This window comes from Gambusia affinis, linkage group LG18, assembly GCF_019740435.1.
Source record: "Gambusia affinis linkage group LG18, SWU_Gaff_1.0, whole genome shotgun sequence".
Taxonomy (NCBI): domain Eukaryota; kingdom Metazoa; phylum Chordata; class Actinopteri; order Cyprinodontiformes; family Poeciliidae; genus Gambusia; species Gambusia affinis.
In genome coordinates this window covers 13,965,877-13,992,750 of record NC_057885.1, presented here as the reverse complement: position 1 = coordinate 13,992,750, position 26,874 = coordinate 13,965,877, and the positions used below count along the sequence as shown (strand labels likewise).

Sequence of the window (26,874 nt, the reverse complement as noted above, 5' to 3'; positions counted from 1 at the left end):
TTTATATTTAGCCAGACATATACATGTAAAAATGCCAAAGCCCCATTTGTCCTATGTACAAAAACTGCTAAAATGGAGATGCTCATAACAGGACACACACCTGCCAAACAGGGACTGTGCTGTCATTTTTGACGTGGGATGATGTTTGAGAAGCCGATGACAAGAGCCAGAAGAAAAAAAAACAACAACATCCCTTTACTAGAGAAACATATAGTTTCACACATGTGCGTAAAGGTAAATGACACACTGAACGAAATTAATTAGCTGCATGTTGACAGCTGCCTAACAGTAAAAAGGTCCTGGGTTCAAATCCTGGCCTGGTTTCTTTCTACATAGACGGCCTGCTGCATCGGCCCAGTACGGAGCATTGGGAGCTTTTCCTTCTAAAGAACCACACATGAAATTCTGACCAGTCACACAGGAGTTTTGCATAGAAATGGTGGTTAAAAAAGTTATCCAGGAGGTTGTGACAACAAGGAGTGGATGACAAGAGGGTGAAAACAAAATGATGTGATTTTCATCACGCCACTGCGACAACGAGAACCGATTTAGGCACTTTAGCCCCTGAGAGGGACCAAAACAGAAAACTCCGTAACGAGTTTGCATTTTGAGAGGACAGTGAAAAGTTTCTCGCCGAAACCGTTTATACATGAACACAGTCACAGTTGCAGTTCAACCAGGAATTTACACGGTATTAAGTTTCAGTAAACTGCAGTTCCAAGAGAGAATCTCCATTCAGCCAAAATCTGACTTAACAAGCCAGAAAAAAAAAGACATAAATATTAAACATTATTATCAATGAGAAAAACATAGTGGAGTTAACGTATCTCAACCCAATGCACATCACAAGACTCGTCTTCAGATGAAGAAACGCGTCTTTAACCATCAGTTTATTTTATGGTGGAATGAAGTAGGAGCAAGTGTGAACTGCATTCCCAGTGGCTTCTTACTCATGAGAAGGATTTATCCATGGTACGAAAGGAAGTAGAAAGAAACTTCTGTTGCTTCCAATTTCAGTGATTATTGTACATGTAGGCAAAAAGGCAGCACAGATGCTATCCTTAACATAAGCAGTCAGTTAATTTATAACTAAAAACATATGTAAACATGAAAAGAGGTTGCTGGATATTGCCTCAATTGTCCATTTTTACTCAGTTTCAGACTTGCTTTCATCAGGGAACATAAATAAATACAAGATGTGAGTAAAGCCAGATTAAAAGGGAGTGTTGGGCTTGTAATACGAAAAAGAAGATTTGCTTCAAAAGCAACTAAGGCACGGAGGCACATCAAATTCAGGCCATTGCATCTTAAACATCTTAATCTTTAAGATCCATGACTGCATTTTAAACATTGTAAAGTTTTCATACAATCTAGGTCCTAGGAATCTACATTTCCTGACAGATCTCCATCCCGTTTTGTATTCTCATGTTGATCATGTTTCTAGTTTTTATTGAATGTTAGATTTATCCTGAGATCTGAGAAGTAAAGTTCCTTTACTTAGATGTAAAGGAACTTTGAGATCCTGTCCAATCACCTGGGCTGCCTCGATGTAAGTCGCCTCATTCCTATTAACAGCGGCAGGAACAACATTCATAATTAATGTTAATCATAATAGCTCCTATTTATTACCCTTAAAAGAAGTATGACCCAAACTAAGATTCTAACGCTAAAAGCATAAGTTTTATTGTTTAGCTCGTTTAACTTTAATTTCTTTCATTTAATTGATGTTAAACAACCAAAAGCTCTTTCTAGAGCCTTACAGTCCAGTCACGGCTGCTTTTCAGTATTTGTGGTTTGCTGTTACAGAATCTTCTCAGTAGATCTACAGTATATGGCTTTGTATTTCCAGGTTTCTCTGAACATTAAGGGCTCGTGCTCCTATTTGAGAGCAGTCCCTCCCGGCTGTGTCTGGAAGAATCCGGTGCTCTTAAGGCCATGTGATGTTCTGCAGACAGTTGGAAGTGTCACTTGTGCTCCGTTATCCTTCTCTCTTCTCTGTCGAAGCTGAGCCGCACTGGCAGGCGTGACTCACAGAAGTGCTGTACTTTCTTATGACATGAGAGCAGAGGCTGAGTCAATCTGACCTGACAGTCTTGCATAAATCACAGCCCTTTCGATTTAAGTTGCTTTGAGGAGTGTCAACAGATCCACAGGAGGAATATTAGACTCCACTGTAGGTGGGGGAACTCTGAGTACTCATTATGCGGTGGACTCCCTTCACGCTGTGCCAGGCTGTGTCGCCTGAATTGTCCCTTTCATTTCCAATTCCCTGGCAGAAACTTGAGTTCTTAAGTCGTAACTTGTGATAAAGGATCGTCACCACTCTGAAGAGCGTCGCGGATGAAATTATTTTGTGTGATTTTACTTTTTTCTGAGGAGGTGAAATTTAAACCCTTAAATGTGCTTATAGTATAAAACAAAAGGCAACCAAAGCCTGCGGTGCTTAGAAGTAAGTAATAAAGGCTATTAAATAATGCACCAACCCAGAGTCGACATTGAGCATTTCTTCATTTTGTCTATGGTCTTTGGAAAATCTGATAAGAAAGTAATGTGAAAAATGCCAGTACGTTGCAGCTAGCTTCAGATCCTGCCGTTAATCATCTCATTTGTAAATGCTCAACAACAAATGGCTGTGTCTTTCTCTCCTTTTAAAAAAGTTTGACTATTTTAAACCATTACAAAAAATAAAATGTCTAAGACCCACCTGGAAGAGGTTTCACCTTATTTCACAACACAAACTCAGACTTTAGTGTACTTTACTGGGATTTCATGTGCTATATGAACAAAAAAATAATACACAGTTATGGAGTGGAGGGATAACAAAAATGATTTTCACAAATTTCTTACAAAACATCAACAAAGTGTGTTGTAAATTTTTACATTTATTTTTTACTGTAATAACCCTTAATAAATAATCAATCCATCAGTCAGTAAGAGAAAATTTAAGGTGCATCTGCAAACCTACAAAGACACAGCCGTCCAAATACATTGAAAGGCCAGGGACTTTCAATGTCAATTTTATTTATGCACCACTTTACAGCAACAAAGGCTGCACCAAAGTGCTTGACAGCAAGCAATATAGATGGCAAAGAGTAGTTAACTAACTATTGAAAGTCTATAAAATACATAAAATCAGAAGTTCAAGAATAAAATTGGCTTATACATATTAACTAGGGTTAAAAGCCAGTGACTGAAAGTGGGTCTTGAAGAGTTTATTGAAATAAATGATGCTCTGAACAGATGTGGATAGGCAGGTTGTTCCAGAGGACAAAAGGAAGCTAAAATAAATACACAAAGTCCTTTGCTTTTTAATATGGATCTGGGAACTGCAAGGAGCATTTGGTTATTTCTTTTAAGGTTCTTGATGGATGGAGTGGATAAGGTGCTGGAAATAGTAATCAATTACAAATTTAATGATGGAACTTGACTTAATGTCGTGTTTTGATTGTTGATTCTATGTTGCATTATGTTTCTGTGTTGAATTTGATGTAAAGCACTTTGAGATGCCTTGCTGCATAAATGTGCTATACAAATAAAATTTGATTGATTGATTGACCATGAAACACTAACAGCTAAAGCTTGAAATCAATCCTGTATTGGGTAGAAAGCCAATGAGACCATTAATGAGAGAATTAATCAGAGAAGCAGCCAGGAGGCTCATGGTAACACTGGAGGAGCTGCAGAGATCCACAGTATAGGTGTCAGACTTTGTTGATTGGACAAGTAACAGTAGGATACCCATCAAATCTAGCCTTTATGAAAGGGTAAAAAAAAATAAAAATAATAATTAAGTACTAATTGTCTCGATAAGCACTGTTTACACTCTACCATAAGACGTCATAGAAGTAAAGTCAAGTTTTGGTTCCTCTGATTTGAGACCAAAATGTAACTTTCTTACTTTCGTGCAAAATTCTGCCTGTAAAAAAAACCTGCCAATGGATCTGAAAAACTTGGGACTTCTAGAGAGATCCATCTATCAGCAGGACAACAATCCTAAACAGACAGCCGCAGCTACAGTGGAATCGTTTTGATCATATGTTGTCAAAGTTCATAGTCAAAGTTCAGATTTACATCCAGTTGGAATGTGTGGCAAAGCTTTGACAATTGCTGTCAACAGAACTGCTTATCAATAAAAAAATGCAATGTATACTTTTTTTTCCCCATGTCACAGCTCTACGGTAGTTTAGTACATAAAGAAAACATTGATGGTTGTGGTTGAATAATGACAAACCTGTGAAAACATTCATTGCAAGGCTAAATTAAATATCCTCAAATAAAACATGTACAGAAAGATGCAAGAATAAACCAATAAATCATTTAAATAATGTACCGTAATTAGCGATAAGAAAAATACAACAATCATATTTGACACGGTTTAACACCAAAAATGATCAAAGAAACTTGAAACTGGAACTTTGTTCTATTTTTCTACTCTGCTGCTCTTTGGTGCAGGAGGAAGAGCTACAGAAAGCTTTGGGTTTGAGTGTCTGTCAATGTCATTTCTTCTTAAGATCACAGTTCAAGGCAAACAGCAAGGACACAGGGGAGACATGAGGAGGACTGGTACATTGCTGAGAGTGTGCTGGTAGGTCAAGAAACCTTCCATAAACTTGATATTGGTGTTTATTGTGCTCCTTATATAAAGGCAGAGAAAAAAAAAATCACAGGGCGTCTTATGCCAGCAGGCCAGTAGAAAAGGGAAGTGGGAAGAAGAAAGCAGCATGTTTCTCTAAATCGCATGACCAAAAGGTCCTACTAAGGCAACACAAGTAGACAATACATCACTGACTGAACATTAAACTCAAAATCCATCACTGCCTTATTAATGTTCCAAAATATTTTATGGCACGACCCAATGTTTTTTTTTTCCAGGAATCTCAACAAAGACTCAGGTCAGCTGACTTGTGAGATTCTCCGGGTTTGGACCATGATCTGTTAACGGTTCGTATTGACAAGCTCATCTAAATTTGTGTTTGCTCTCCAACCTGTTACCTTTATATATTTTGAAGCTGGAGTTTTACAAGCTTCAGCACAGTCTGGGGGATTCCAATGTGCTTCAATGTCTGTTCATTACATGCGTTTTCTAACAAAGCTTAGTATAGGGAGTCTCCACAATAATCCATATTCTCAAAACTAGAATTTCAAAATTTTCCAATATCAGATACCTGGACGTCTAAGAAATTTTCCAGATACATTTTAAAGTATAAATACATGCCGATATGTTTGGAGCTAAAAATAATTTATAGTAGATTTTTCTACAGTGGTCAGGCCTGTAGATAGTCTGACGAGCGTCTTCCTGTGCAATTCTGTTTGATTCTTGTCTCACTTCAGTGCCCTGTCTGGGTTTTTTTCCTCACTGAAGTGGGGCCAATCAGCGAACAGAAGGAGAAGTTGTGAACGGCGACGTCAATTTTCTGCTCTGTTAGCATTTACCGGTAAGTCTGCCGGTATTTTTAGCAATGATAGTGGTGGAAGCGAGCAAAGCCATTTAGTGTTGGCCACGCTTTCTGGTAAGCTTTATAGTATCAAACTGGCATTATAAACATCACGGCCAGATGTTAGCGATTTTCTGACATTTAAAACTTCGATAGAGTTTACTCCTCCAGGACGCCATCATTTCTCAATATCTGATAGTCCAGACTGTCTGTACGAATCAAATAACATAGAAAAAGGGGCTGGCTTTTACCAGGCTAGCTTAATGGTGGAACCCAAAAGAAACAGACACTGGATGGATGAATGTTCCATATAACCATTGCTTGCTTCGCACTACCTACGAAGCAAACATTTTCGGTCCTTATCGCTGTTCTTGAGGGTACAGCCAATCAGTGTCAAGGAAAATAGATGTTGCTCCTGGACCAGATGCTTTGTAAACGCCAGCCAATAGCATGTCAAGTAGCATTGTGCTTAGGTATTTCAGCTTCCCAAAACGCAATCATTTTACATATATTTTAGTTAAAGATTATATGTCTTACAATCTTAAAACATGGCTTGAAGAAGAGTTGTATCACTTATCAATAAATAGATCTATGCTGACTTCAAACTAAAGAAATGGGTTCTTCATCAACTGAAAACGTAATCCCTCTTGTACATTTCAAGTACAGGATGATTCCCAATTTTAATAAATGGGTGTTAATCCCACCACTCTTTTTTCCCAGTAGAAATCACATGGTTAGATGTATATTTACTTACTGTTATGCTTTTACAGCTAATTTGGCAGAAACATTCATTTCAGAACAGCCACATTCTTGAACCTACCACATTTTTATCACTGTCTATATTAAAAAACATCCAGACAGACCCATTTTATGCTCATAGGTAAGAACTGCACCCCTGCTTTTCAGATTCTACCCTCTAAAATGACAAACTGAGCAAACGAATCACTTTGGCGTATTGGTGCACGGGGAAACCACAGATGCCTGGAACATGTATTTGCTGTGCAGACAGCATAGTGCAGATCTCAGATAATTTTCTTTTTAAACTGCAACCACCCACAGGCTTCTAAAACTCCAGCTGGCAAGCAATCCTGAGGAGAACAGATTCTACCCCAGCAGGGGCCACAGGGATGCAGCGGGAGAGAGTAAAAGAAGCTCATTCTGTTGATTAAATTTAGTTGATTTAGCTGCTTGCCTTCTCCGGGGTGACTTGGAGCTTGGAGATTATCAACCTTTAAATGGGGAGGTCTTTATTGAGATGCTTCCCTTTTGTTACAGACGGCTTTTTATTTCTTACAGCTGCACAAAATAAGATAGCTTTCAGCCTCTGGTTGTCATGCTGATTCTCTGATACCTCTTTCAAACCCGCTCACATCTCAGTCCAGTGAGCCGCATGCCAACTTGCAAAGAGGATGAAGTCCAAGCCAGACTTCTTTGGGAGGGACCCAAGAGTCATCAGCATTACCATAAATAAGAAGATTTTAATATTATGTAAAAAGAAAAAAAAAGAAGAAGAAACCATCAATAGAAATTTTGCAAATGTTGTAATTTATTCCATTCTGGAATAAATGACAGTAACTACCTCATAAACTCATAAACACACTGATTTACTGGATCCATAGAGAGGTCCATCATAGCTTCATATTTTCTATTAAATCTGAGACCTGTCCACTGTAGCAACACAGTTTTTTCTCTCTTCTGTCCACTTCAGGCACACTCCTGGTCAGCTGGCTGAAAGAAAAGTACTACTATTTCCTGTGCTTACAATCACAAAAAAAATCAGGTAATGAAAAACCTAAACCAGACTTTGTACAGAAACTAAACAAGTCCATTTCATATAATTCTTAGAATATCGATATTTTAAAGCTGCAAATAACAAGATGAACCTTTATTAAGAAGCCAATTGTAGAGCGGCTATTAAAACAGGTCAGTCTGAACACAGACTGACGATAGCCCCAACAATGATCTGTAAAGAAGTTCTAGTTGTTTAACTGTACATGTGATAAATAAAGCATTTTGAATCTTGAAGTTACTCAGAGATGCTGAGCGGAAATTTTTAATAGTTCAATGCCTTTTGATGATTTCCATTCTTAAAACATAATCAAATCAGTTTCAAGAAACTTCTCCCAATACGTTTATCTTCTTAGTTGTTGTGTTCTGTGTTTTTCTGTATGTTTATTTCTAGTTTCCTGTGTGTCTGAGTCTCTGTGTTGTCCTGTCTCCCCGTGATTAGTCCCCAGGTGTATCTCGTTCCCTGATTTCCTCTTGTGTATTTAGTGTCACCTGTGTGTGTCTGTCGTCGTCGGGTCCTCAGTCTGTGTACGTCTAGTTTACGTCTGATGTCACTACAGTCTCTGTCCATTCTTATCACTTGTGCTACCTGTGTCGAGCCCTGGATTCAGCTCAGCAGTGCTGCCTTGTTGTTGGACGATTGTGAATAATTTCTTTATTAAACTTCATCATCACTCACCTAAGCTGGGTCTCTAGCGTCTACCTCACCACCTCAAACACCGCAAACCCTGACAGAAGGACCCGACCACACCGAGGTGAGGTACGCAACCATCATGGACCCAGAAGTATTGTGGGATACGGTTGAGGACTATGTGGCAGTTGTGGCTAGCCCATACTCTGCCCGTAAACGCTTAAATATAGCCACGCGCATGGTCCTCATGCTGGACCACTGGATCCCTAGACTTCCGCATCTGGGGCTGGTGGAGTTGCAACAGGAGGCAGAGTGGCAACGCCTGACAGCCATAGCCGTTCTGAATGGTAACCCTCTGCCTCCCAAGCCGGACTATCTCTCCGTCAGCCCAGCCCCAGCATCTCCGGAGCCGCCAGCAACCCTTCCGCGGCCGGAGCCGCCAGCAGCGCTTCCGCGGCCGGAGCTGCCAGCAGCGCTTCCGCCACCCGAGCCCGTTCCTGCCGCCGCTCCAGCCGGCGCTACAGAGAGTGCTCCCCCCGAGACTCCCAGTGCTCCCCCCGAGACTCCCAGTGCTCCCCCCGAGACTCCCAGTGCTCCCCCCGAGACTCCCAGTGCCAGTCCCGAGCCCCTTCCCTGTGCCAGTCCCGAGCCCCTTCCCTGTGCTCCTCGTTGCCGCCCCTGTGCGGCCCTAGAGACTCCTCGGCGCCGCGGACGGCCGCCGGACAGCCTCCGTGGTTCCCGCCTCCTGCGCCGCGGACGGCCGCCGGACAGCCTCCGTGGTTCCCGCCTCCTGCGCCGCGGACGGCCGCCGGACAGCCTCCGTGGTTCCCGCCTCTGCGCGCAGGCGACGGCCGCCGGACAGCCTCCGTGGTTCCCGCCTCCTGCGCCGCGGACGGCCGCCGGACAGCCTCCGTGGTTCCCGCCTCCTGCGCCGCGGACGGCCGCCGGACAGCCTCCGTGGCTCCCGCTTCCTGCGCCGAGGTCGGCCCCCTGACCTCCTCCGTGGTTCCCGCCTTCCTGTGTTTCCGCCCACCCAGTTGGGTTTGTTTTGTTTTTGTTTTTTGGACTTTGGACCCTAGTGTCTCCGCCTATTTGATAGGTTGTTTTTCGTTTTTCCATAGACTCTGGCCCCCCGTCCAGCTCCCCTCCACCCACCCTTGTTGTGTTTCGGTTTTTGGGCGTCTGGGAGCCGCCCGTTAAGGGGGGGGTACTGTTGTGTTCTGTGTTTTTCTGTATGTTTATTTCTAGTTTCCTGTGTGTCTGAGTCTCTGTGTTGTCCTGTCTCCCCGTGATTAGTCCCCAGGTGTATCTCGTTCCCTGATTTCCTCTTGTGTATTTAGTGTCACCTGTGTGTGTCTGTCGTCGTCGGGTCCTCAGTCTGTGTACGTCTAGTTTACGTCTGATGTCACTACAGTCTCTGTCCATTCTTATCACTTGTGCTACCTGTGTCGAGCCCTGGATTCAGCTCAGCAGTGCTGCCTTGTTGTTGGACGATTGTGAATAATTTCTTTATTAAACTTCATCATCACTCACCTAAGCTGGGTCTCTAGCGTCTACCTCACCACCTCAAACACCGCAAACCCTGACATTAGTCATAATTGCTTTGAGGGGTCATCACACAGAAACCTTTCCTTTTTCTTTTGTAAAGGGCCTTAAGACAACTTTTGTTGTAAATTGGCGGTATATAAACAAACTGAAATGAACTGAATTTCCGAGGTTGCACATTTTATATGCAACCTCTTATTCAAAAATATTGTCAGCACTGAAGTCGAGCCACAGATAAAAACCCCAAGTGATAAAAGGTAGTCTGTACTTACTCGTACACGTTCAGCTTGTAGCACTGGCCGTTCAGAAACAAATACTCCCAATCTGTCCCATAGTCTATTTCCAGCTTCTTCTGTAGATCACTGTGGAAACAAAATCACAAAGTGCATCACTTTTTCCCCTTCACTTACGTTTCAACTCTGAATTTATATTTTTAAACACATTTAATCAGGGCTGTTTAAGGAAGCCATGCATTTGGGAGATATGTTTAACAATAAGTCCAAAGCCAATTTGTGAAATACTTTTAGTAGCAAAAATGCACAGCACCACAAAGAATGTTTAAAGGTTGCTTTAAAAACTGTTGGGTGTCTTTGAATTGTGCTGGCGGAGAGGCTTTATTTCTCTTTCCTGTTTTAGTAACTGATTTCTCGCATAGTGTTTTAATGAGGTAGCCCCTTAAAGCCCCATTTGTATGCATTGTCTTCTAATATTTTAGCCGTTGAAGACTGCTCTTCTTCACTAATGGCAGATAAGGAAAGTGAGCTGTATTTCTTAGGGTGCATAAACCCTCATTTAAATATTCATAACACGTACATGTGAACGGGGTTAACAAATGTCTAAGGAAGGTGATTCTGGATAAGGTAAGGTAGTGTAGGGGGATGGATAGGGGTCAAAGAGGCAATGGAGGTTGCGTAACCCTATGTGCATGTGATATGCAGTAAGGGCACAGGTCATGACATTCATGCACTGAATCATTTTATGAGTAAATTTCCCTTCACAGCACGAGCGAGACAAAGGAGGAAAGAGAGGGAGAGACAGAGCGAGTACTTCGAATTCACAGTCATGGTGAAAAGAGAACACCTGCAATTAGTTTGAAGGTTTAATGTGACGGGACGTTGTAGAAATAATATGGGATTTACCAGGGAGTATACGTAATTCTAACCATCTTTATTTATTAACAAAGATGAACCAGCAAAGGAAATAATTTGTGAAAAACTAAGTGCACCTTTGCTACTTTAACAAGACTTAAAAACTAAAAGCTAAATTAGCCAGGTGCTGATAACTGACTGACTGGTCATATAGCACGGATGTAGGCAGGATGCTATCTGAAGCATAAAGCTGTGCATTAACACCATGTCAAAACGGAAAGACTTCAGCAATGACTTGGAGAAAAGCAACCGGCGTCTCAGAGTTTCTGCACAGTGGTGACGTTAGAGAAATATCATGTTAATATCTAGTTATTGCTAAACTGGGTCTGAGTGGAGTGTGCTTAGCGTTTCAAACTCTATTAGGTATGACAGAATGGAATTTGTTGGGTGTTTTTGTATATTAATATTCGATTTAAAAAAACAACAACAATATGAACCAGGTCATTACTTCCTCTTTTGCCTCATACAGGCCTTTGTTTATTGTGGAAACATCTTGACCTTTTGGTAATTGCCATCATTGTACTCGGCGCTCTCTTCTTTAATGGTAATAAACCGTTTGCAAGCCCAAAGGGCCTCAGAAATTACTTAACCAGCCATTGCTGTTGGGCTAAGAGCTTTGTGGAAACATCTCACAGAGGGAATGTAACAGGGATAAATCTCTGAGTGTCTGCATGTTTTATGTTGCTTTAGAAGGGAACAAGGTTTTGCTGCCTTTCTGTTGCGTGACTGTGCTATAGTGGATTACTTTCAGTTGTAAAAAAAAAAAACAACATGGGAAATTATCTCTTTTCCATTCTTCTAGAAGACAAATCACCAACTGAAATAAAAGTGAGGGTTTGGAAAAATAATCACTTCAAGTTGATGTCAAAATTTGAAGGGTGATTTTAAGACTGTTGCAAAAAATAAAATAAAATAAAATAAATCTTCTTGTAACTAGCATGGATTTAAAAAGTCCACACCAACACTGCTTGTTGTGGTGGAAAGAAAATGAAACCAGTATAAATAATTCAAAGCTAACGGGAAATAACTTCCTTTTTCCACCTGCAAGTTTGAGTACCGTAGTTCTATTAATCACAAGTTGACCAAGAACTGCATGTGCCTGTGAGAAAGCTGAAGATGGAGGGGGATTTTGTTGTTCAACATCACAGCAATTTAAAGAATTGATCAAACTTTGCAAAAGAATGACTTCATGACAGGAAAATCAAAGTTTTACAAAGGCCTAAGGAGCGTTAAGAACTTAATCTGGCAGCAAATGTGAAGGGTCACTTGAAGAAGGCTCTTGACAAGAGATGCTCTCAAAATGTAACGTATTTGGGAGAAGTTCTGCAAAGTAAAGTGGACAAAAACTGGCAAGTCAAGATGCGGCATGCTAATCGAATTTGACTGGAAGCTTAAGCTGGATCAAAAGGTGCTTCAACAAACACTTATAAAAGATGCTTATTGCAGCGTTTTTTTTATTTTTTTTTTACTGTTTTCTCCCTCTAAGATATGTGTTTTGGTAAAAGTATAAAGTATGCAGGTCAAATTAAAGGTGAAAAAGATAATCAGTTTTTGCATAAAAACCTGATATTTAACCAGGCTTTGTGACAAAAAAAAAGAAAACTTAAAACTAAAGAATTACTGAGTTTTTCAACGCTAATTTGAGCCATAATCATCTTTAGATGTGCCACTAAGAATCCGTGATAACTGAAACGGAGGCTGCCGAAAATAAGTTAACCAAAGGCCTACCCCACAGAGCACAGTAGGCAACAAATAGAGTTTGTTTTTCTTCATTAAAATTAGCCTTAGGTGTCACACAGTACAAATTCATTACTGTGCAGCTTTTCCACACTCCTATAGAACAAAAGGATGGAGTCTATTTTAAGTCCTGGGTGGATGTCTTTCCAATTTGCTTACAGTAGCTAAGTGAGAAGTAAATGCATCATCCACGCAAAGTGCAAAGTGTTCAATATTCAGCCGTAACTATGTGACAACAGAAGCTAACCTCCCCCTCTAATTCTTTATTTTCTCTTACCTTATTTCCATGTTGACTGTCTCGTAGGCTTCCTCCACCTTCTTCAAGTTGGTAGCCTCCCACTCTGCAGCTAGACAAAACAAAAGATCAGACAAATTAACAATGCGGAGTTGTTGCGACTGGGCGCCTTGCGTGTTGCCAAACAGCGCTCTCCAAATATAGGGCGGTATTTTTAAGGACTGCAAGAGGCTGAACATAAACATGAGCGTGCTATTTTCAGGTGCGTTAAGTGCAGAATGGTGAGCTTATTAGCCTCTTCACACTGAAAAGTGTGCTAACTGAGACTGAGAGAGAGAATAAACGAAGTCGGAGGGAGAGGGAGAGCTGCAGCAATTACTGCATGTTTGTCACTTTTAGCTCCATCTTTCTCATATGCACATTATCTTGTGTTCATTTAAAATATTATTATCCTAGGCAAGGAAAACACTGTGAGGGGCTTCAGTGGGATTCAGTATCTTATCCAAGGACATGATTGGGGACGCTGTGAATAGAAACATTTGAAGCAAACACTAAATGCAAATGCAACCACTGAAGAGGAATCTGTAACCTTCATCAAATCATTTTTTTTAATCTCAAGATTGTTTTAAAAATCTTTTTGTCCGATATGGAAACATTAGTATTCATACACATATCTGTAAAGTCAACACATCTCTTTAAAACCTGTCTCAACTGGACAAAATCCAGTCAGAAGAAAAACATGCTGATGACATGTTATTATCAACAACTAGGAAATCAGTGAGATGTAGCCATTAATTTTGGATTATTTGATTAGAAACATGTGACGACCTCCTGGTTGACTGGGGTGTAAAAGTAAAGTGACATTTCAGCAAGCCTCTTGTCAAAATGGGAAACAAGAAAACACCTTGTTAAGTCAGGATGTAACAAATTGGCTTGAACTTGCTGATATCTATACAGTCAAAGCAACAATTAAAAAGTTCATAACAACTGGAACCAGGATAAACAGTGGGAGGAAAACTCAAAGAGACGGATGGCGAAGTCTCCAAAGCTCACGCTTGCATTCACACCAAATGTGTTTTGCACGTCTGGTTTACATTCAAAGTCCATGTAGAGGCCCGTCACGGCACAATTTGAAGCGTTTGACGCATCAAACGTGTAGATTGCAGCGTAGATTCCGGCAATTAAGCCAGCAATGGAAAACAAAACCGCTAGAGCAATTGTGACGAGTCTGATGGGCGCTCGACGTGCCTCCACATAGACTCTAAATGTAAACCAGGCGCTCAAAACACATTTGATGTGAACGCACCATCAAGCGTCTGCATTCGAAGTACACGTGCATCAAACTTGAAGAATGGTCAGATGAGTTTTTGACGCACGTAACGTGTTTGGTGTGAATGCACCATCAGAGAACTTGCAGGAATCACTTGGGTTCACCAAGTCCTCAACCAGTCAGTTGGCTTTGTGCCAATTGATTGTGTGAGACACCAGAAAAAACACTTTATCTCCTACTACCTGCTCAGCTCTACTATGAATTTGAATTTGAGCTCTATGATCACAAGATTCAAAGATGGGTCTATTCAGCAACAAACATTTCAGTTAGGAATAGTGTGAATATTGCACCTGCTGTTATGAATTCTTGTATTCTGTACCAAGATAGATTCGTTTTAAAATAAAATGAAAATTTAGTGGCCGCTGCAAGAAAACGGAAAATATCAGTAGGTATTTCAGGAGGATAATGTCCCCAAACATATGCCCAAATCAACACAGTAATGGCGTAGCAAAGAGTAAAGCAACCATTCGCCATGGGGTTCACAGTTCTCGTATAAATCATATCAAAATCTTGTGAAGAAAACTGAAACGAAGAATAAATTAGTCCAGGATTTTTGAAAATCTGGAGATTTGTCACCAAGAAATTTGGTCAAAGATCCATCTGGCTGTGAGTTGATGTTAAATTTTAGGAGTTTGTACATCGTCTTAAATATTGGAAAGTAAATGTGGCTTGGGCAGCTTAAAGGCCAAGGAGCAATGTCACCTGACACACTATTGGCTGGCATTTGGAGAGAACCCAATCCAGGAGTGAAAAATTATTTTCCATGCCACTGATTGGCTTTGCCGCTAAGAGTGGATACAGAAGACTGTGGTAGGATCTGTGACGGTGCAAAAATGGTTTCCATTTTGCGTATAAATGCACAGCAAAGTATAAATGGTGGCTAAACTATTAAAGTTGGTAGAAATAAGTGTTTTTTAGAAGGGATCTGAAATACTTGTAGTTTTCAGCTAATTGCAGATGGTTGTTGTTTGGGGTCCACTGTATCTTGTTGCAATACAAGATGAATTTATCTCAAGCATTTTTACACATCTTTAATGTCAGAGCTGTAAGCACAATTAAATCCTGGTATAATTTTCTTACCTCATAGTCAGAGTTGGATTGGATTAATTAATAAACGTCAGTCATTTATTTCCCTCCAACATGTTTTGTAAGCATGTTGTGACTTGGTGTGCAGAAACACCAGCACAGCAACATTTCTAGTGTAATTAAATAGACAATGTTTCAGTCCTTGCTGAATGAAGGACTGATTTTTTTTTTTAAATTGCTCACTAAATCCATAAATGCACACATTGGCTGACAGCCTCTGCGAAAACATTGTGAACAACCTGTCAAAGCAAATGATACCTGAAGAGGTAAACAATCTGAAATAATGGAAAATACATTAACCTCCAAAGATAGGAAGCGATGAGACAATGCTACCAGGTGACAGCCCTATAACTCATGATGCAAACATAATTGCACTCCTTTTTCATTAAAAGTGGGATCCGATTACCCGACAGTAAAAGCATGCAGAACATTTGTGCCTGAGCCATGCCAGCCCTTAAATGCGAACAAAAAAGGCCTGAAAGGCAAAGAAAGAAGGTGGCTGAAAATAGAAGTGAGGACAGGCTTAAAAGACTCCAATTTAACCACCTGGTGCTGTTGGACATGTGGATTTAGTGGGGCTTCTGAAAGCGGACAGGTTCGCCGCTGACGTCGGAGGAACTCTCACTGGGGCCTGGTGCTGTGGCAACGGATAAGAATCTGCGCGTGGCAAAGAAACCAAGTGGGAAGCTGTGACAGCACTGGCCTGAATACCAATTAGCATGTTCCTTCTATTGTATGAATCCCCAAATACTACAACTTCTTTTTTGCAAAACCCGATACAGATGTGAAGTGCTTTAAGATCGTGGGCGAATTTAAAGCACCAAAAGGGGACAGGATATTCTTCTTAGTCACCTTTAAACCATTTAAAATCACCACTTATGTTCCCTTCAGTGCCTCTCTTGATTTTGTTTTACTCACACAGCTATCGCTAAGCTCAACAATGACAGAAGGAGGCACAAAACCCCATGTGGGAGACATCTGAACTGCTGCCGCAGCCATTTTCTCGACATAACTCGAAGCCTATGTTTCTTCTTACACTATCAGACAAGGACAATAACATTATAACCACAAGTATCATGTGCTGTTAAAGCCCACTTTATCCGTAGTCGCATGCATTATTAACATTTTATCGACACTCTTCATGTGGAGAATTCAGGACAAATGTTTTCAGAGTAAAACTAAGCTGACCAGTGGATATTTTTCTCTCCTATACAGCACTTTACCAGAAGCCATCAGGAGAGCTGTTAAATCACAGAAGCTGTGTACAAAAATAGAAGAGGATGAACACGGTGTGTAGTGTACGCCGTCTCCCCCCCCGCCCCAAGAATATCTCCTGTGTATACATACCTTGAGCCATAGACCGAAGATACTGTGTTTACATGCGAGTGGATCGATAGGCGAGACGATTCCTCGGCAGCTCTAAGAAAAGAAACCTGAGAGAGCCGGCGATACGCGCCGCCACGGCCGTGCTCGATGCAGCACAGCTGATGCAGCGAGGCCACCCTTGATTCCCCATGCTTCACGCAAGCAACACACACCTAGAGAGGACGCCGACCGGCGGGCGCATGTAGGAGGGTGGTTTGTTGTCTGTTATTTAAAAGTCTGCTCTTTAAAATAATGGCAGAGTACTAAAAGCTTCCACGTCTGTTTCAGTCCACTTTTAAACACTTTCTCTCTGTGCTATGTTGCAATACCCATTTTCTCTTTTGACTCCAACGTTCTCCTTGGATTCAATATTTTCAGCATGAGCTCCTAACAGGCAACCTCACCTTCCTTTCTCAAGGTCCATTTTCTCAGCATCTCTCTTCAACTCAAGAGCTTGCTCTGACTGCTAAGTGGTGAGGACTAAACTATAAGCAGAGAATTACTATACCCTAATGTATTAAAGATGCAACAAATAGGGAAAAGGATTTTTTTGTTTCCTTCACCGAACTAGTTCTAATTTCACAATCAAAGCACAGAAGTGGCCTTTAATCCGAAGGTAGAGCCAGACATAAGAATAAAAACAATCAAGAATGATGTCAATCCCTTGTAGGGATATGTGGGTATAAGTGATACTAAGGCAATAATCTGATCAAAAGCCTGTCTGACTGAAAGTATTGATGCACTGAACAAAAATCTATACTGAAAATGGAAAAAAACAATTTTTTTAGAGTAATATAATGCTTGTGAGGTATAGACTGGTATATATTTATACCAAAAAGGTCTGCATTATATTTTATTATTTAACAAAACTTATATTGCAATCACAATAAATGCCAGAATACATTGTGATAAAATTTGAAGTCCTAAGTCAGTGCCATGTTTAAGCCTACTGACTGAAAATGGCTTTTAGTTTTTGTAATTTTTTCCCCCCAGTATTTTACATAGCTGTTTAGAAACCCATCCTGCAGCATCAACAGCAGCATGTTTATAAATACAGCTAGTGAAATTCCTGTTTGCAGTTCCATTTATAAGACATGAACTTGTTTTTCTCTGCATCACCAGCTGCTATTTATGCATTTCCCTTAATAAATACAATGCAATTTGGAAATACCCTTCCGTAATGAAAGGTGTTCACAATCAATGACTGCTTCTGAAAGCAACATCTATAAACCAGACTGGGAAAATTAGAACAGAGGTGGACCAATTAGGATTGCTTTTATGTATGCCAGCTTCAAGGGTCACAAAATGCAGCACCATCCTTCAGAAAACACAGAAATTAATGATATTCTAAATATAGCAGAGGGAGGACCAAAAGTGTTCTGGTAGAAATGTCTAAAATGATGTAATAATAGGGACCAGGTGGCTCCCTGACTGTGGTAAACAAAACCAGTTCTTCTCATTTTATTTCTCCAAAGGATCAGTTAAGAACTGGCTCCAGCACCAGCTCTGGTTTTGCTTTGAAGCTAAAACCTAACAGGTAGTGCTAGCAGGGCTCATCCCAGTATAAAACGTCATTTCACTGGTGTGAAAAGCTGCCTTTTTCCTTTGAAAGTAGCATAATTTTATTATTCCATGTAAAGTGTTTAAACGCCTAACAGGCAAAATCCACGATTAATTAATACTAAAGAGTCACTAGATGTCGAAAGAGCTTCAGAATAAAGCCATAAGCCAAACATTTTATCAGACAAGTCGCTGCTACATTTTCCTTTTCTAACGTTCTTCTCCTCTTCTGTCCAAATCACACAAATGATTCTGAAAGTGAAGCGCAGGCTTCAGGGAGTTGAGGAGAGGTCAATCTCGCCCTCCGCATAATCGTTGTGTTGGAGTGTCTGATTGTATTAGGGTTGAGTGAATAACTGTAGCTGGCAGAAATAGCATCATGTTTTGAACTATCAGTGCAATTCATAGCCTTGTGACTGACTCGGTTTCTATTCATTCTCCCACGCTCTCCTGAAACTCTTTTTTTTTTTTCCTAAAGTGGCTGAAGGACAAACGCGGCACAGCAGCGAGGGTGTACTGGAATTAAGAATGAATGCGTTGACTGGCCGACTGTCATTATAGGAGCTGATAAAAGCAGGCCCTGCAGAACGTGGGCTTCACTTACAAAATAAAACACTTTTTGTTTTGCCTGTAATGTTTTAACGTGTTGTAGGAAAATAAAGAACAAAAACAGTATTAACCGCTGAACTAACTATAAACAAAGGTGTGTTTATTGACAGCTTCAGGACAATGCTAACTCTAACTTTGTCTTTATGAGATGAGAGGCTACTTTGCATTTCTAATTTTGGGAGCAACACAGAAGATTAAAACATACATGTTGAGGCCTTCTATGTTCCAAAAACCAAGATTTCCAACAAAGGCCGTGGGTTGTTACAGGTGGTTTGATTTGCACGCACTTCTGACTTGATTGTTCTGTACAATGATATATGATTTATTTCTTGCAAAAGTAGAGACAAAATAATTACTAAAAATGTCTTGCAACTTGGTCGAGAACAAAATTGGTAGAAATTACAACCCACAAAAATTTTTGCATAAATGGCCACAGCAATACATGCTGATGTTTTTACTTTTGTGTTTTCTGTAGCATCACATGCAGAGAGAAATACAATAGATTTAACTATTATGTATTATTCTATACAATTATTTTTTAGTTTTTAAAGCTGAGAAATTCAATATTACGTAGATGGATTATTTATTGTATTTCCTCTCTAAAAAAAAACACATATATTGGAAGTTGTAATAAAATAAATGAATAACAAATGCTGCAAAAGAGCTAAGGAAATGTATGATATCCCCTGTGGTTTGTGTTTGTTACATTTTGTAGATTAGTTTCTTTAGTGTTACCATAACACTAAACAGTAGAAGGTTTTGCCATATCTCCAACAAAACAAACATCACAAAATAATGGAAACATGTTTTCTTCAGTATGAAACAGAAACAAAAGTCTCTCAAAGTGATGGGAAATTAAGTTTTGATTTCCCTCAAAAAGAGATTTAGTGGTGAGAGCAACATTTTGCTCCAATGCAAATTTTGAAAAAATGCGTTTTGAATGGCAGACACAAAAAATTACCTGTGTTCCTTATATTTTTGCTACGACAAATTTATTTATTATGTTTGAACATGCTTCATGTCCATATGTAAATTCAACAAGGCATACTGTTAAGATTTTTGTAATACTTGAGTACTTATATTGCCACCGTGATGTGTAATCACTAACATTTAAAAAGGGAGAAGAGGCCTTAGTGAAAAGAATAAACACACTGTCTGGAATGAGTCTGCTTTGCAGCGACTGGGTGCTGTTTATATGAATATGTATGATGTAACAAACGCCTAGGAGCTGACCTACTTCTGCGTCTCCTCTGCTCATGACTTGGTTACCCCTTCTGGGGTAACTCTGTCATCTTGCAACACACTGTAATAGCAGGAAGCAAGCCGCTCTCATGTACAAATCAACATGCTCCCGCTTGACGGTTTTGCAAGTGATAATCACTGTCTGCCGTGGGAAGAGCCCAGGGGTGGTCCAGCAGCCAGAGGATTCCTCAGGACTTTAGCATTTGTGTTTACCTTTGTTTGTCAAAAGTAAATGTTAACTTGAGCAGTTGCGTGATATGAAACGAGAAAATGGTAGAGGTAAAGCAAATGTTTGATGGACAGGTGCACATGGAAAAAAAAAAAAAGAAGAAGAAGAAGAGTGCTCTTCACAAATCTGGGGCTGCACACTGGAGAGCAGTCGAAGGCAACATCTCATAAAGTATCTTTATCTGGGATCATTTTTGGTATGGTGCCAAACGCTGTAAGCTTCACGAGTGGGAATAAGAGAAAAAAGAATCTATTTCAGAAAACACAGAAAGACAGAAAGCTGGCAACTCCTCAAATCACACTTCCAACATTTGATAAAGTAAAAATGGGCTAATTTAGTGTATCACTCAAGTGATTACAATCCAATACATTCCTCTGGTGGCTATTAAAACATGAGACTGAGGGCAGGAGGTGCACACTGTTTTACAAAATAACTTTTCCACATATTGCCTTCTGTTTATTGGGATTTTATGTAGCATATCAACACAAATTAGTGCCTAACTATAAAGCCAGAGAAAAAAAATTGTAGGTTTTGAAAATATTTTTCTCAAACAAATATGAAGAGTGTGGCCTATGTTTATCTTCAATCCTTTCACTTAGATATCCTTATATGCAATGCTGAGCAACTATATTCAGAAGTCACCTAATTAGTAACCATGTATAAAACCAGTTGTTTGGCGTAGGTCTCTGAGTTTTGTTAGAGATCATTAGTGAACAAACATCATCATGAAGACCAAGGAACACAACAGACATGTCAGGCTAAGGATGGCATGATTGAGAAAAGCTGTCCAGAGGTCAGTGGTGACTCTGGAGGAGCTGCTGACATCTTGAGCTAAGGTGAAAGAATCTGTCGATATGTCGAATGTTAATTGTGCGCTCCATAAATCAAGAGTTCCTCAAAAGAAAAAAGCCTGTGAGTCTGCAAAAGACTTTAAACCTTAAACACACAGCCAGAGCTACAACAGAGTGGTCTAGATGAAAGCATGTTCATGTCTTAGAATGATCTAGTCAAAGGCAGGACAAAGGTCGAACTGAGAATCTGTGGACGGAATTAAAAATTGCTCAACATCCAATTTGACTGAGCTTGAATTATTTAGCAAAAAAAAATCCATAAGATTTCAATCTGTAGATGTGCAAAGCGGGTAGAGACGTAGCACAAAAGACTTGCAGTCGTTTAAGTGAAGGGAGGCTCCACAAAACATTGAGATGGAATACATATGCTTGTCATTCTCAGATTTCAGTTCCTAATATATTGTGAAAATCAGGCTCCCATTTTCTTCCACTTCACAGTCCTCCACTGTTTTGTATTGAGCACTAGCGTTGGTGGGTAAGGTGTAAGAAAGAAATTTTCTATCTTAAAAACGTTTTCAAGTTCAAGGGGTACAAAACACACTCTGCAACTCAGTGGAGGAAGAGGAAAATGCACAAGTAGCTATAAATGTTCCTGCAACTCCTCAGCAAAATAAATACAAGTACTCTTTTTTTCCCCAATGCTCTTGAGTCGTCTCTCTCTTTGCTCCTTCTGTCGATCCAGCACTCCAGGTAAGCACAATTTTATCTCAAGGTCGCCCCGAGTCAGGGTCAGAGGTGTCGCTAAGCGCCACGTTAATGGCAAACCTCTCATGTTTAACATTTCGCATCTCATTTAGAAAGTGCTGAACAGAGACTTTAATTAACACGCCAAGGTTTGAAGAATACCAGAGCACAGGTACCTATGTTAACGCCTACTTTCTCAGAGCGCTGGAATTCAACAGTCAACCTAATTAGTGACATGTTAAAGCAAAATACTTTTATATGTGGTGCTTTTGAACATGATGCACTTGCTAAAGTAGAAATGTTTTAATATTGCGAATAAGCCTGATGGACAGAAGGTCACAAGTTTAACCTCTCTATAATTGGCCCCACATTAAGTTCCAGTCTGAAATTATGCCTACATTTTTGTTTTCTGTTTACCATTTTTACCCTCGTATCTTTAGGAGCAGCTTTTAAATTAGATCAAAGTGAACCCTGCTTCACAGTACCCATATGTTCAAAGCTAATTTATTTCACATGCTTGCAGCAGGATTCAACAAATAAAATGATATAAATAACACTGAAAAATGGATATCATGGTGCTTCAGGTTCCAAGTGCTGACCGTAAGAAAATTCTTAGTTTTATGCGTTTATGATACGTTTTATTGTCACAACTGTTTCACATAGTTAAAATGATAAATGTTTTCATTATAGCATTCAGCTCTGCTTGTTTCCCCCTGACGGTTGGGAATGAATGATAGGGAGGTTTGAAAAAAAAAAAAAAACTCCAGATAATGCAAGCCCTTTTCCAGGCAATCCCCACCACATGCAGCAACTTCGAGAAACAAGAATGTCTAGAAAACAGCTTTTTGGATTATAAATTGTAGTTTTCAATATTTTTCTCTTTTTCTTGTTTGACTCTTGCTCCCATTTCTTATTTTTCTTTATTTTAGAGCTTCATTTACAATCTGGTTGTGATGCAGCAGCAGTAAATGTGAATAATTGTAGCTTCATCCTCAGACTTAAGATTTCCATCGGGAGTGTATAAAGAAAACATAAAGGTGAAATTTTTCAACCCATACAAAACAGTTTGCCTCAATAAAAACATTTTTGTTGGATAAATCACATTTGCTAGATTCTTTGAAAATTGAGCTTGGACCCTTCATCTTGTCAAAATAACCAGAGATCATCCCATTATTCCCATGCTTCAGATTTTAGTTTAGCAGTAACAATCCATGAAGTTATTTTAAAATTGATCACACAAAGTAACATCTAGACCCAATAGTAAAATCAAGCTTCAATAAAGTCAGTGAGGTGGTGTGTTAATGTTTTGTCTCATGCAAGCTTTACTTTTAATTCTATTTATTTTTCTATTTAAACATAGTCAGACATCAAACCCCAATGACATCAAGTCATTGGGGTTTGAGTGCCCCAATGATCCTAGGAGCTATGCTGTCTGGGGCTTCACCCAAGGCAGGCAGGTCCTCGGTGAGGAACCAGACAAAGCACAGCCCGAAGACCCCGATGATGAACGGCAACTACGGCGACTTCGTGTTCCCTCGCCTGGAGTATGCACTATAGCCTGCACTATAGAGCCATGCCTGGAGGGGGGGTACGATGGCGAGCGCCTGGTGGCCGGATGAGATCCGCCCGAGTTTCTTAAGGCTCTGGATGTTGTAGGGTTGTGTTGGCTGTGGAAACTCTGCAATATCGCATGGTCATCGGGGGCAGTTCCCCATGATTGGCAGACTAGGTTGGTGGTCCCATTGTTCAAAAAGGGGGACAGGAGGGTGTGCTCCAATTACAGGGGGGTCACACTCTTAAGCCTCCCTGGCAAGGTCCATTCAGGGGTTCTGGAGAGGAGAGTCCGTCGGATAGGCGAACCTCGGATTCAGGAAGAGCAGTGTGGTTTTCGTCCTGGTCGTGGAACACTGGACCAGCTCTACACCCTCAGCAGGGCCCTGGAGGGTGCATGGAAGTTCGCCCAACCAGTCCACATGTGTTTTGTGGACTTGGAGAAGGTGTTCGACCGTGTCCCTCGGGGAGCTATGTTGGGGGTTCTCCGGGAGTATGGGCTACCGGGTCCTTTGATACGGGCTGTCAGGTCCCTATATGACCGGTGTGAGAGTCTGGTCTGCATTGCCGACAGTAAGTCGGGCTCGTTTCCGGTGAAAGTTGGACTTCGCCAGGGCTTCCCTTTGTCACCAATTCTATTTATTACTTTTATGGACAGAAAACATTATCAATCTAAAGAAACCCAGCCAACTGCATCAAGGAGATCAAGCTGACTGAGCAAAAACACAATGCACTGTAAAAGGGACTTTGAGGTGAAACAGCTGTTGCATGTTTTAAATCTGACAATATATTTGATTGTCTATGATACCACTGATATGATCAAAGAGCTCTTTTTTTAGCCAAGCATGAAAATTACATATGAAGCAAACTTGACATGAAAGAAAAGCAGGAAAATCACTGAGCATGTCTTGTTACAAAGCCTCCTGAAAGATTTCTTTTTCCACAGTTCAATGAACAGCCCTTTCGGTTGGTTTAACTAAGTTAATATGGCCCTCTGGAAGCAAAAACATGCTCACCCCGGGTTTAAAGTTTCACCAGGTTCGACTTTTGAAATAACATTGAAGTGTTGCATTCAGAAAGCTGGAGCACAGAGGAAACAAAAGAACTCAGGTGCTCCAGGCTTGATTAGACCACACAGGAGGAGACGGAGCAAAAACCCGGTCAACTGAAACTGCTGCGCTCTGCTGGAGCCCCTGGTGACGCTCACCCCAATGCAGAAAACAGAGTCAAAGTATTCTGTTTTCAGAGTAAAAGAGAAAATATTGTCTTCAGAATTTAGATGGTGGGTCCAGAATGGTGGTTTCTAATCTGTAGCAGATTAGAAACCGCCTGCCTGCTGTAAGTGGCTGATGGGCAGCCCAAACCGGCGGTGTAAGCACGGTGGATGACACAAGCTCTGCTACAAACAGATGAGGTAGCACAAAGGGTAAAGAGACGAAAAGACAACACAGTCAGCTGTAGCTCAGCGGGCAGCGGCTGAAACAGGAGCATTGATGGCAGGACTGTGGACACGACCAGTTTGCTCCATCTAAGTCAGCACCACAGAGAGAGCTTGCTGAGCAGGCATCAAGAAAAACAGAGTACACAAACAGGATGGGCTGGATGCGTTGATCAGTGAGCAGCAACTACTCTGACAAAATAACGACACTGTCGCCTCAGATTCCTGCAATGCTGTTGCAGATCTTGAGCTGAAGGAGCAAAGAGGCTTTACATGCCCTGCAACTTATCACAGAAAAGTCAGTAGAACTACAGACAGCCCTCATTGTGTCCTGTCTGTTTCATTCTGAGCAATGCTATGCTAATGTCTCTCCAAACAGGCCTTTACAGGATGTGTCAGACACATCAGCAAAATAGAGGGCAAGGGAGACAAAGACAAACAAGCACAGCCACATTCACACTCAGACATGCTGACACTACTGTGCACAGAGATAACAGCAGAAGAAGCTTGTGAGTGTGAGTTGGGTAAGCTGTAGAGCAGTGAGTCAGGGGGAATGAAGTGTGTTTGTGTGAAGGTTTAAAGTCGGATTTAAGAGAGGACAGGAGAGACTATTGAACAAACCAGAAAAATCAATATATAAATCAATAAGACTTTGTTTATGGAACTCTTTGTATTTAGCTTAGGTTAAAGAAAGATTAAATAAGTTTTATGGAGCTACAAAAATGAAAGAAATGTTAACAGACATGGACCCAGTATAAATAACCTTGACATATATATTCTTCAAAGCCGATTAAATTGTAGTCACACTGAAAATAATATTAAGTTTGTTCAATGAGATACCAGAGAAAGAGCTTGAAGACAGAAAAATGCAGTGCTGTCCTTCCTACACCTGTTTGCAGAGTAAAAAGGGAAACTACGATTTTCCCTTCATTAAAAGAGAGAAAAAAAACACAGCTTTTGGGAATATTTAAGATGCATGAAACACAGACAGGTAGGGTGTTGCAAAAAGGAGGCATCGCTTCTGTTGGGGCAACGCATTTATGAACTATTGCTGCTAAGCTACGTGTGGCAAATATGCTAAGCGGCTAGCTGGTTACAACAGCTAGCAGTTGGAGCCTGTACTCAGGAAACATTTGGGTTGGGGCATGAAAAGTTGGCTGAAAACAGTTTATTTTGTCCTTAATCAAATTACTATAGGCTTGTCAAATTTTTAATATTACACTTTGAGGTGCAGAGCAGCAGACCTTATAATATTGTGAGTAAAAAAACTGGAGATTTCCATGTATCAAATTTAAAACAAATCCCAATAAATCAATAATCTCTTTTTAAACATATCAAACCAAAACCATCAATAAATTAGCAAGTAAAACACAGGGAATACTGTGTAGATCTCAGCATGTTATCAGACATTTTCAGGAATGAAATGGTGCATCAGCCTTGAGGTGTTAAAACTGATCATCCATCAGTTTTTGGCATCAAAATGATGACAACATTATATTCTATATTTTACTCATCTATTGTTAAGCTACACCAATCTATAATATCGACAAGAAGAAAGTTACTTAGAAATATTTTGATTTTGATCTGGAGTCAATCTGTCAGAGTCAACTGGCCCCAAAAAAATGGGTAACAACGTTTTCAGATAACAATTTACTACTCAATCAAATTACACAAGACATTACCATTTTTATGACAATCATAAATGTGGAAATTATGGAAATTAGGTAGATTAATTTCCATAATGTCCCTATGGAAGACAGGGAGATCGTCTTTAGAATTTCTATCTAACTTGATAGAAATGATAAAATTCTTTGAAATGATGTTTGTTGGGAACTGGTAAAATTCCAATGAAATCTGCAGTGAAAGGAATCACAGTTCAATCTGAGGAAAGTAGCATTAAGGCCAGAGAGGGCGCTGTTGAGCAGCAGTAAACTCAACACACCCTCAGGTTTCAAACATAGGGGGTTGGGTGGAGATGTGCAGGGTGGACTGACCCTCGGTCTCCCCACAGGCAACAACTCTTTTGCGAAGACGGCTTGTGTGTGTATACGTGTGTATGCCTGCGTGTGTCGCTCTGACATATCTCTCCACACTGCAGCCTAATCAAGGGGAAAGAGGAAAAGGGAAGAACGACAAGTGTGAGTCAAGTCGTCACGCAACGGCTGGCGATAGACTCTGGGATAGCTCTCGCCGGCCCTGGAGCGCAGTCTTTTATAGCAGCAAGCTGAGATCTGACACTCTCAAAGCGCACAAAACGACAGAATGACAGCACTTTCACAAAATTTTGACCAACAGAGAAGCAACACATGTTGCAGTCGAATCCATCACCTCAACATTTGTTTTTATTACTAATATTATTCTCGTAGTTGGTGATAGTAATTAGTTTTATATTACAGATGTGATTGAACTC

At 40.5% G+C, this 26,874-nt stretch overlaps 1 protein-coding gene across 6 annotated transcripts in view; it reads right to left on the bottom strand.

Annotated features, from left to right (window-relative positions):
- Positions 1-26,874, bottom strand: part of LOC122820601 (glucosidase 2 subunit beta-like) — a 158,495-nt gene that overhangs the window by 51,717 nt on the left and 79,904 nt on the right. For all 6 annotated transcript variants that reach the window (XR_006368836.1, XM_044098162.1, XM_044098161.1 and 3 more), the window contains 2 exons: positions 12,562-12,631; positions 9,672-9,761 (listed from right to left, as the gene is read on the bottom strand). Coding sequence is in view for 5 of the 6 variants with exons in the window: in XM_044098162.1 (XP_043954097.1) it covers positions 9,672-9,761; positions 12,562-12,631 (160 nt within the window). In the remaining variant the exon portion in view is untranslated. The remainder of the gene's footprint in view (positions 1-9,671; positions 9,762-12,561; positions 12,632-26,874) is intronic.